Consider the following 12,365-nt stretch of genomic DNA (forward strand, 5'->3'; position numbering starts at 1 on the left):
GGACAATTAGGAAGACCTTCACTGTATGCCCTTTCGTACAGTCTGAATTGTGAATCTTGAGATTGTTTTACCTATTTAGGAAATGATTAAAAAATAAAACAAGTTTTTAAAAGTCTATTGAATAAATATGGAAACCATAGTGAATGCTAATCAGGTAAGTCTAGAGAGCTACCTTCTAGCAGCAGGAGAAAGGGAGAAATTCTACAATTTATATTGGGAGAGGAACAAAGACAGCAAGCAAAGATAAAACAATATCTCTTTGCTTACTACAAAACACAAAACATATGAACCAAAAGTACCATAATGGTTTCCTTTAAACACTGCAGTTGTAAAACAAACCAACAAAAAAGACACCCAAGTACCAGAAGCAGATTTAAAAGTTTGACCAGCCACACTTTAAAAATTTTCCATATTTTATTTTTGGGGCAAGACATCAAGCTTTTACTAAAAAAATTAAAATACTGAGTATGCATTAAAGCCAAATAAGAACATGTACTGTTATTTTATGGCTGCTATACAGTATGAAATGTCTGAAAAATAAGAAACTCACAGCTTACATATATTTTTGCATGGATATTACCCTTATATTTAGCTGTTAACGAAACAAACTTATGGGGTCAATTTAACTTATAAAGAAACTACTTTTTAAACTTATGTTTTTCAATTAAAAAATAGAATTACTCTGTAATTTGGGCCAAAGTTCGTTCCTTTACCCATATCTTCCCTTAAGTCTATGAATAAATAGAAATCTTCTACAGAGAGATGCCATGAACATTTTCTATAGCTTTAAAAAGAAGTTTTCAGCAAATTTCTCAAATAGTTAGAAAGGATGTTTATATTGTGGATAAATACGAAAAAAACCAGGGCATAGTTCTGGACAATAGTAATTTTCAAATGAACAATCAAAAACAAGTTTTGTAATTGATTCCCTGCTACCTAAGAGGGATCAAAGACAGAACATATAAAAAGTGTATATTTTGTGCTAACATTTACTCTATCACTTCAATACTCTTTGAGGTAGTAATTACGCTCACTTTAGAGATATAGAACTTGGATCAAAAGACCACCAACTTTCCACTGAGTATTTCAATTTTCAACTACAGAATTTAAATTTATTTCTTTTAAATATTTTATTTATTTATTCATGAGAGACAGAGAGAGAGGGAGAGGCAAAGGCAGAGAGAGAATCAGACTCCCCACTTGGCAGGGATCCCGATGTGGGACTTGATCCCAGGACCCCGGGATCATGACCTGAGCCAAAGGCAGACACCTAACTGACTGAGACACCCAGGCACCCTACAGAATTTAAATTTAAAAACAGTTTTTGCTAAGGTTATTGAACAAAATAATGCAAAAAAGGAAATTAAGAACAGAATTCAAGCTTCTAAAGATCTTGAATTCTGTTCTTAATATCTTTCTTCCACTTTTCCACCAATACAACTTTCTGTATTTTAATAATGGTCCATATGCTATTAGAGTGCTTAGGGACAGAATACACTGAAAGTGAAATTTTGAAAAATTTGAATTTTACTGACCATGTGATTCTTTCAACTTACTCCTTCGTTGGGTTCTAGCATAAAGTACCACCTGCTGGACAACTTCCAGCTGCTCTTCAATTCGGGGAAAATGGAAGTCAGTACATTCTTGGCAAACTGTGGCAAAATCTAAGGACCCAAAACATTTATAAACTTCTACAGGTGAACTATCAAATGTTTAGTATTTACTTATAAACAATGAGAGTTAGCAGAAATAAAATATACAATTCACAAGTATGATTTCTTATACTTGCCCTTTCAATAAATTATTAAATGTCATAAGTTAGGGGACAGCTGATTTCATTTGAATTAGAAGCCTAATCTCTCAATCACTCAAAAGAGTAAACAATTAATAGACAAGGAAATTTTCAGATAATTCCAAACCTTCTTTAAGTAACAGTTACTTTAATCATAATCCAGTCCCCCAAATGCTAAAAAATACAAGAAAGTTCTTATACTTATGATGGGAAATAAACTCTATTCGGGCTCCCTTAAAAAGTTATACATTTCAGTATATATATTTAAAATTTTAAAAATAATCACACAAAGTGAGTTGTACAAAGGGAACATAGAATTTTACCTAGCACATTTAAGAAATATGTTATCTAAAAAACCTAGGAAGAGAGGACAAAGGGATGAACTAAAATTCACTGAGCCAGGGTCTGCTTCTGAACTGAGTACATTTATATCTTGACTATCCTTCTTGTTATGCCTTGAAGCAACAATCCTGTAGGAGCATTACTTGTGACATGATAGGATTTGAAGAGAGAGTGAAAACCCTAAAGCACTTTACCCACGCTGAAGTATGAAAGGGTCTAAAATGGCCATGGCTGGGTACGTGTGCTGCTTGGCTGCCAGCATACTAGGGCTAACGAAAAGGGGAAATTTAATAAAATAAATGTGGTAATGTTAACTTACCTCTTTTAATGCCACTATACGAATTGATTCGATTATCTACTAGTAAAACCAGGCCACACAGAGACGTAGAATAAAGCGATAGGGCAGTCTGGAGTCGATGGAGTTTCACGCCACTTCGATGATTTCTTTTGTGCTTACAGAAGTCCAGCATATCTGCTCTCAGCAATCTCAAATTATGCATGGTCTTCAACTGGGCTCCTGGGGGGCGGGCAACAGTCCCAGAAAGAAACTCAGACAGCTGCAAAAATCCAGTATAACAGGATGCAAATCTCTATGGCAAGAATTCAAATAAATCTGTGCTACAAATAATGAAAAAGAGGCCTTGCAATTTCCCATCCTAATAACTTCAGATTTAACTTTATTTTTAAAAAATAATATATTAGCTAAAACAGAAAATGTGTAGCCAACAAACTACAGAAGCAGGACATAATTTTTTTTTAATTTAAATTTTAGTTAGTTTACATACGATGCAATATTGGTTTCTGGGGTAGAATTCGGTGACATACAATTCAGTGTAGAATTCACTTACACACAACACCCAGGGCTCATCACAACAATTACCCTCCTTAATCACCATCACCCATCCAGCCCATCTTCCACTCCCCTCACTCCATCAACCCTCAGTTTGTTCTCTATTGTTAAGAGTCTCTTATGGCTTGTTTCCCTCTCTCCTTTTTCACTTTTCTCCCTTCCCATATGCTCATCTGTTTTCTTTCTTAAATTCCACATGACTGAGATCATATGGCATTTGTCTTTCTCTGACTTATTTCACTTGGTGTAAAACACTCGAGCTCCATCCACGTTGTTGCAAACGGCAAGATTTCAATTTTTGATGGCTGAGTAATATTCCACTGTGTGTGTATGTGTGTGTGTGTGTGTATACACACACTCATCAGCTGTATGTAATATATATGTACATATACATACATATATATATGTACATACCACATCTTCATTATCCACTCATCAGTTGATGGACATTTGGGCTCTCTCCATAGTTTGGCTATTGTTGATAAGGCTGTTATAAACATTGGGGTGCACATACCTCTTCAAAGCTGTATTTTTGCATCCTTTGGGTAAATACCTAGTAGTGCAATTGCTAGATTGTATGGTAGTTCTATTTTTAACTTTTTGAGGAACCTCCAAACTGTTCTCCAGAGTGGCTGCATCAGTTTGCATTCCCACCAACAGCGCAAGAGGGTTCACCTTTCTTGGTATCCTCGCCATCATCTGTTGTTTCTTGTGTTGTTAATTTTAGCCATTCTGACAGGTGTGAGGTGGTATCTCATCGTGGTTTTGAGTTGTATTTCCCTGATGATGAGTGAGGTTGAGCATCTTTTCATGTGTCTGTTAGCCATCTGGATGTCTTCTTTGGAAAAGTATCTATTCATGTCTTCTGCCCATTTCTTGACTGGATTATTTGTTTTTTGGGTGTTGAGTTTGATAAGTTCTTTAAAGATTTTGGATACTAACCCTTTAGCAGATACGTTGTTTGCAAATACCTTCTCCCATTCCGTAGGCTGCCCTTTAGTTTTGTTGACTATTTCCTCTCCTGTGCAGAAGCTTTTTATCTTGACGAAGTCCCAATAGTTCATTTTTGCTTTTGTTTCCCTTGCCTCTGGCAAAATGTCTAATAAGAAGCTGCTATAGCTAAGGTCAAAGAGTTTGCTGCTTGTGTTCTACTCTAGGATTTTGATGGTTTCCTGTCTCACATTTAGGTCTTTCATCCATTCTGAATTTATTTTTGTGTATGGTGTAAGAAAGTGGTCCAGTTTTATTCTTCTGCATGTTGCTGGGAGCAGGACATAATTACTAATTAAAAACAGCATGGGTACATTGTACTCATATGCTAGCGATTTTTCTCTTACAGCATAAAAAAAGCTCCCCAAATTATAACAAATTATGCCTGCAAAAAATGAATCCACTTACCTAAGTGAATGGTAAAACTTTCTTCCAACTTTCTCTGCTCCTCATAAATCCTTCCATTTGCTTCTACAGATTCTCTGAACTGACTTGGTTGAACTTTAATTTCCTCACTGAAATTAATAAAATTATTCATATGCTTTTTTTGTCTATTTGTCAAGAACTTTTCTTGAAGGGAAGAAAGCTTTATAATGAAATGAGACAAAATGAAAGCTGAAAGTATCACTTAATTTATTACTATACTCCTTAATCCATGGTAACGAGGAAGAATCATAAACACCAGAAGTTCCTAAACTCCTATTTGTTCTTTGATTTCCTTACAGTAAGTAATGCATATTATTCTTTCCAGTCATTAGAATATCAATTCATGTGACCTAAGAGAATGACTAAATGAAGTGATTAACTTACTATTTTAAAATGGCATATTTAAAAAAATATAATATATCCTATATCAAGGCTGGCCCTAGGCAAAACTAAGAAATATGTGAAGTGATAGAAATAAAAATTAAGAAGCCAAATACAAGGAATAATAAAAAAGATGAAGTTCTTTTTGATGTATTCACATATATATATATATTTTTACACCTTTTCCTGCTTTTTTCCCTGCCAACATTCTCCTCCCATTCAAGGACTTCTCTCTGTGCTCTACTCTGTTCTTGTTTACTTGCTGAAAAGGTTTCCACGGAGGCACTGTACAAACTGTACAACTGTAAATTCAAATTTCATGGTATGCTGAAGATGATATAAGTCTATAATAGTCATTTTGGACTACATTCTTGGGGTTATTCCAAAGAGCCTTGTTAGTCTCACTAACTTCATTAGAATATATGGCAAATTTAAACCTAAAAATACATTTATATTAAACAAACATCCTCATTGTAGGATGTGAAAAGCCACAAGAGATTGCTGCTCCCACCCTAACAACAAGAAAAAGCCAGATATCTATAAAATCCTAACTTTTCTGAAATTTGCGGTAGCATGGCAACCATGTGAACTCAATTCTAAAGTGCAACACACCCCTCCAAGGGCAGACAGGAGACACAGTTTTCATTCTTGGCAGAGCATGGGAGAAATGAGTTGCTGTAATGTAAGGAAGTAAGAAGAAATTGCTAAAATTCTAATGAATTCTTAAAGGCCAAGTGTGGGCTAGCATGTAAATTTAGAATAGCTATGATCCTCAGCCACAAGGGAGGTTTGCATGTACTTGCAGACTCTTTTCCATTGGTCTCCACCAGGTGTTTCCCAGAAAACACTGGAGGCAGTCCAGGAGACAAGGAAGCCCCTTCAGTGGCACAGGTAGAAATGCTGAGAATGCTCCAAACCCAAGCCCTAGATATCCATGGCTTGCCCAAGACTGAAGCTGGACAAAGACACCAAAGACCTGTTTTCCACCCCCAAACTATGAGTCTAGCATCAAGTCACAAACAACAACAGTCTATTCCTCAGGGGTAGAGCAACAGCTTATAGAGAGACCTCATGCTGTGGCACAGGCCTGCAAAGACCACTGAAAGCTGAGGATGGAACAGGATGACAGGGAAAAACCCTCTAGAACCCAAAGCCCCATTCTAAATACAAAGCGGCCTCAGCTTACTACAGTAGAAAATGAAGCCTGTGGTATCACCGAAGGAACAAAAACCAAACTCAGCTCAACTACTGACTAGAGTGGCATGACCTTCGCATTAATGGCCTCTTCATTTCTGGACATAAATATTATTTACCTCAGTCTCTTCTAATACACACAACATCCTACATTTATCTTTTAAAAAAGAGAGAGACCCTAAAAAGCAAGCAAAAGAAACAACGTATTGTCGAGAGACAGCAATCAACAGACACAGAGAGATGACCCTGATACTGGGCCTAAAAGAAAAAGACTTTCACGTAATGATGATCAATATGCTAAAAGATCTATTGCAAAACAACACATAAGGACACATAAGGAATCTCAGCAAAGACAGAAAGGAAATTAAAGTACTAGCAATAAAAATATGATATCAGATTGATGATCACAGATATCAATTCCTTTGGCAGGCTCATCAGCAGACAACCAACTCATTTTATGATACCACCATTACTCTGATGCCAAAGCCAAATGAAGATATTATAAGAAAAACAAAACTATACACCATTATACATATATATATTTTTCATTATTTTATAGATTTACTTACATATAGTATATATGAAATAATACATCACGATTTATACATATAAATCTTAACTATAAAACTTCTAGAATACTACTGAGCAATAAAAAGAAAAGAACCATTCATAAATGAAACAACATAAGTCATAAAAGCATTATGAAGCAAGACACAAACTGCTACCTAACAGTTTGATTCTATTTATAAGACATTCTGAAAAAAATCAAAACTGCAGGGACAGAAATCAGAGCAGGTTGCCAGGAGCTTGGAAAGAGAAAGGAATGAGATATAAAGGTATACAAGTGAAATGCTGTATCTTGATTGCAGTGATGATTTCATGACAGTTAAATTTGTCAAAACTCATCAAAATGTAAAACTAAAAGAGGTAAATTTTAATTTGTGTAATTTACCCTTTAGAAGGCCTGACATTTAAAAAAAAAAAAGCAAAAATAATGGCTAAAAATAAAATGCCACTTTTATCAACTTCTTATAGGAGTTCAATATGGAGTTGAGTTGAAAACAAGTTTCCGCTGCCCAAGGAAACTGCTATTAAAAGAAAAGCAAAACTGATAAAGTCACAGTGAAAACATTCTTTCCTAGGAATACTTAGTTTGTAAAAGCAGCATCAGCTAGAGGCCAGTATGTACACAATGGAATTGATTCTACAGATTGAATTTCTGAAACTACAGCAACAAAGTGAGAGATAATGTTTATAATAAGGGGCTTTCTCAGCTTCCCGAAATCAGTGACTCTCCACATTTCTTTTTTTTTTTTTAAGTTCAATTAGCCAACATATAGTACATCATTAGTTTTTGATGTAGCATTCGATGATTCATTAGTTGCGTTAAACACCCAGTGCTCATCAGATCATGTGCCCTCCTTAATGCCCATCACCAGACTCTCCATATTTCTGACCACAACATACAGTATATACTTTACACTCTGGCTTAATACACAAATTTATTTATAGAAAGCTTCATGCATGATGTGCTGTCATATTTTTTCCTTATTCTACTCTGCCATACTCTGTTCCATTCCATTTCATTCCAGTTCATTTTATTGTTATTTTTAAACGTCTGACTGGAAAGTAAAGAATCTAGAATGGTCCTAGCAGACTGCAACCAGCAGTTTGAGAAACACCATTATACATTATAGAATACAGATGTTCCCAACCTATCTTTCCACCCACCTCTCCCTTTGCATTGTGTTCATTATTTTTTTAAAATTTTTTCTTATTATTTTTATTTGAAATGAGTCAAATATGTTAGTGTCAAAGCTGTTACCCAATTTCTAATCATAAAAAATTGTTTAAATATTTCTAAGGTGTTGTCTTGGGGAAAATAAGGCAAATGAAAGATTGTAAATATCTGGATAAGAGGTGATATAGATATCAGGGAAATAGCTAAATGATAATTCATCCATCTGCCTATTTGTCCACCCATCCTATAAATATTTATTGAGCATGTCTTATGTGCCAATGCGAAGAGGTAGACACTTGGCAAGGATCTGGGTGTAACAGTAGAAAAAACAGATATAACTTTTGTCTTCAAGGCAAGACTAGCAGGAGAGACTGACATTACACAAATAAAATGCTATTTCTAAATGTTTGGAGCAGATACCAGGCAACTGCTGGAAACAGGATTATTATACTGTACTAAGTACATTTCCAGTTGAAGATACTTTAAGATTTGAAAGAAAGAAATTCTCAAACAAATGAGTATACAGACAGCAAATAACATAAGCACTGTCAAGCTCTAGGACAATATATGAAATACAATGCATTTAGGCAATCAGGTACTGTACAAGTTATGAATTACAGAAGTCCTTTATACTCCTTTTCTTTCTTTTTTTTATTAAGTTCAATTAGCCAACATATAGTACGTCATTAGTTTTTGATGTAGTGTTCAATGATTCGTTAGTTGTGTATATACTCCTTTTCTACCTTGTACATGCTTCTGTGACTGCACATATCATTCTACATAGTATTGCTTTATGTATAGGTCAGTTTCTCTAGAATATAAGCTCCACATGCATATTCTTTGTTTTCTGCTTAGAGAGTGCTTGGCATTTAAGATGCTTAACCAATGCTTATTGCACTGAACAGAAACCAATTTAAAACAAACAAGAGATTGTACTTGCGATATTTAGATATACACACCTAAGAGATTTATAGCTAAGTTCTAGGGGGGTAAATCTCTATTTTAAGCCAACCAATTAACCCCCTCCCAAATAATCCACACAAATTCAGATAACATCAAAGGTGTTAGAAGTATAAAATTATCTTGAACTATCATTGGTAACTTAAAAATAGCTACAATTAAAAGGTTCAATTTTACAATACATATAAACTCTTACTAAAAATTAACTTTCATCTAATAAGAAAAATAGATGATCAATACCTGAGGGAGCTGTTGTTAGGGTTTTTTAGGTCTTGATGAAGTTTTATCACCCATTCCTGATATTCTTGCTTTTGGATGGCAGTTGACTGTTTTAATTCATTTGACCATTTATTTTCTAAGTCCTCAAAAGAGAGAGTATACCAACTGGTTATTTATTTATTTATTTTACAAACATAAGTGAAAGAAAATACAATTGCGTATCTAAAAATCATTGTACTTTACTTACTTGCTGGGATTCAAAATGCTGAGCAGCCAGTGAATTTACATCTTGATCTGTCAGTGATTTTCCCAATTCCTGCATCACTTTTTCCATTTCAATACCTTGTCTAAAACATAAACGAGCAGATCAGATATATTCATGATATCTTTAAGGGGTATATCCACTCCAGATTCATTGAACAATCTCTATGAAGTGAAAATAATTTTTTTTTAATAGGAAGATGTCCAGGAATGGCAACTGTAATATACCTGGAAAACACTTTGAAGCCCTGGAAATGGGGATGTGAGAATAATGTAATGTCCTATAACGCATCACTTGTACAGCTAAATCTTGATCTAAATTTAATGTATAAGTGAAAGCAGTCAAAATCTAGGCGATCTTTCAATTTCCATGACTAACGTTTGAAACTAGACTCCTTTCTCATCTGCAGATTTCTTCAAAGAAGATACTCTGCAACTCCAGCTTTAATACATTTTCTACTTAAATGCACAGGAGTTACAATGACTTCAAGCTTTGACAGGTAGCTTACAGTATCGCCCGAAGCTGTCAATTAGGTTCTAAGAATCAAACTGGTATTGAGTCACAAAGTTCTCTTTGCAGAGGAACGTAAGATACATCCTAAAGATACGTTTTAGTCTTACCTTCTTCATTTGCGCAGAAATTAAACATGATTTTCCCACAGGAAAAAACCAATCATTGGTGTTAGAAATTCAAATACCAGTTCTTCACGGGAGAGATGGGCTGTGACAAGAAGGCCCGAGGGAGCCTTCTGCAGTGCTGGAGATATTCCATTTCTTGAGCTGAGTGATGATTACATGGGAGTGCTTACTTTATAAAAACTTATTGAATTGTACACCTACAGTTTGTCTTTTCCGTATATTTTAATAAATATGTTCTTAAAAATTTTCAAATTAAAAAATTATCTTCTAATATAAGTGTATTAAAAAAGTTTGTTCTAAAATATATTTCAAACAAATGAGAAAAGAATGAAATAAAGACATAAATGAAAAGGATTTTACTATCACTCTAATTTAACTGCTCTTAAAAAAGAATTTATGCTTACTTAAAACAACTGATTAAGACATTTATATCTACGTGATAAATAACTCATTTATATGTTATACATTTATACATTTCTATATTTACCTCCTAGTATTAAATATTCAGTAGCATTTAGTCCTCACTTAATATTAATGTAGGTGACCCCCTTAACTTTTTAGAACTATGGGGTCCAGGTGCTTACAAGTAAAATGTTTAATTAAAGCAGAAATAATTGCAACACAATTATAAATACAAACTTTGATATAAATAGATTAATATTTTACATTACGCATGTTCCCTCTAGTGGATAAAAAGTATCATTGCCATTTTTAAGTTTTAAAGATTCAGTATCTTTAAATATCAACAAATGAATATCTTTAAATATTTGTATCTTAAATCTGGTTTGCTAACAGCAGCAAATTAACAGTGAGGGAGAAAAGACTAATAAATAATTCAACAAAAGAAATTGCACGGACATTTATTTCATCCTAAATGTGTCAGAAATGCAAGAGCTGATGATACAGTTAATGATACAATATATATTTTCTCGGATTAAGATCAAAGGACATTTTATTATATTTCTAGTTCTATCTAAGTAGATATTGGCTCAGTATGTCAGGTGTGACAATTCTAACAATCTGAACATTATCTTGAAGACACTTAGAAAAACCGATTATAACAGTCTGCTATAACAGAAAAAAATGATTATACTGTGATAAGAAACTGTCTTTTAAAGATGTAAAGTAATTTCATATGGTTTCTCTCGTCTATGGAACATAAGAACTAGGAAGATCGGTAGGGGAAGAAAGGGATAAAGAAAGGGGGGGTAAACAGAAGGGGGAATGAAGCATGAGAAACTATGGACTCTGAGAAACAAACTGAGGGCTTCAGAGGGGAGGGGAGTGGGGGAATGGGATAGGCTGGTGATGGGTAGTAAGGAGGGCACGTATTGCATGGTGCACTGGGTGTTATACGCAACTAATGAATCATGGAACTTTACATCAAAAACCAGGGATGTACTTTATGGTGACTAACATAATATAATAAAATATTATTATAATTAAAAAAGAATGAAAATGAAAAGAGAAATAAGAAAATGTGTCACTTCTGCTCATGTATTAGGTAAATTAATTGGGTGAACATCCACAGCTATCAGTGAATTCCAACTTGCCTTAAGTTATACTGTTCACCTCTACAACAATTACCTACCTCAAGAGGAACCTAGCTGATTTTCCCCTTTCAAGCTAACAGTTTGGGTATGTGGAAAATAAACTACGAACTGTTATCAAAATAAATGTACTTAAATACTGTTTATGTTTACAAAGAAAAAAAAAAAGCAAAATCGCATCAAGAGATTCGGCCAAAGGACATGTCAAAAAATAACAGAAACCCAAACAAACCCCTACTAAAAAACTCTTCCACAACAGAACAAAAAGTATGATGTACCAGTAAATGCAGATAATTAGTTAGTTAATGCAGATTCCCAAAAGGTGAAGAATCACGTGGAATAGGAACTTCTTCTGATTTAGAACACTGATGGCCAGATATGGAAGGTTCTGTGAGGTGCAGTGAGTAGGTAGCACAGGGGGCCACATTCAGAGTAGCTCACCAGCTAAATGAAAGTACTAGTCATGGCTACTGATATGGACTACAGCTAGCCAAGCTGGGAGTTTATTAATATACCTAAATAGGCAGAATGAGGACAGTCCCAGATCCAAGAATAGATTCAGAATGAGCTGAAGGTTGGATCATTTGAAGCCTTGGTAGGAAAAATCAAATAAATGAAAGTTCAACAGAAAGTAATAAGTCTTACGTAGTTATACTTCCATATATTTCTATAGATCTAACCTATATTTCGTTCTTATTCTAAAAATATATTCATAGTTTCACTGGTGACATAATAAAGGACTAAAAAAAAAAAATCAAATTTTTGTCTCCCTCAGGGACACATTCCACTCTTTACCTGGTGGCAACTACCCATACTGCAGGTATCCCATCTAGAAAGGAATAAACTGCCTCAATACAGCTGATCAGCAAAGCTAAACCCATATGCAGTGACAAATGTCAAAATATCAGTTTTTTCTGACAGGGACTGTTCTAATATTTTACTACATAGGAAAACAAAATGTTGAGAGGAATAGAATTGTTACAAAAATGTACGAATCTGTGCAATAAAGTGCTGATCTGG

The 12,365-nt window shown here is 34.5% G+C and overlaps 1 protein-coding gene across 4 annotated transcripts in view; it reads right to left on the bottom strand.

Annotated features, from left to right (window-relative positions):
* Positions 1-12,365, bottom strand: part of C16H12orf4 (chromosome 16 C12orf4 homolog) — a 47,026-nt gene that overhangs the window by 20,468 nt on the left and 14,193 nt on the right. For 3 of the 4 annotated variants that reach the window (XM_019800969.2, XM_002920443.4, XM_034645458.1), the window contains 5 exons: positions 9,143-9,242; positions 8,917-9,038; positions 4,383-4,489; positions 2,454-2,651; positions 1,536-1,664 (listed from right to left, as the gene is read on the bottom strand). In XM_019800969.2, coding sequence (XP_019656528.1) covers positions 1,536-1,664; positions 2,454-2,651; positions 4,383-4,489; positions 8,917-9,038; positions 9,143-9,242 — 656 coding nt within the window. The remainder of the gene's footprint in view (positions 1-1,535; positions 1,665-2,453; positions 2,652-4,382; positions 4,490-8,916; positions 9,039-9,142; positions 9,243-12,365) is intronic. The other variant, XM_034645457.1, reaches the window with a different exon arrangement.

The sequence above is a fragment of the Ailuropoda melanoleuca genome, chromosome 16 (genome assembly GCF_002007445.2).
Source record: "Ailuropoda melanoleuca isolate Jingjing chromosome 16, ASM200744v2, whole genome shotgun sequence".
In the NCBI taxonomy this organism is placed as follows: domain Eukaryota; kingdom Metazoa; phylum Chordata; class Mammalia; order Carnivora; family Ursidae; genus Ailuropoda; species Ailuropoda melanoleuca.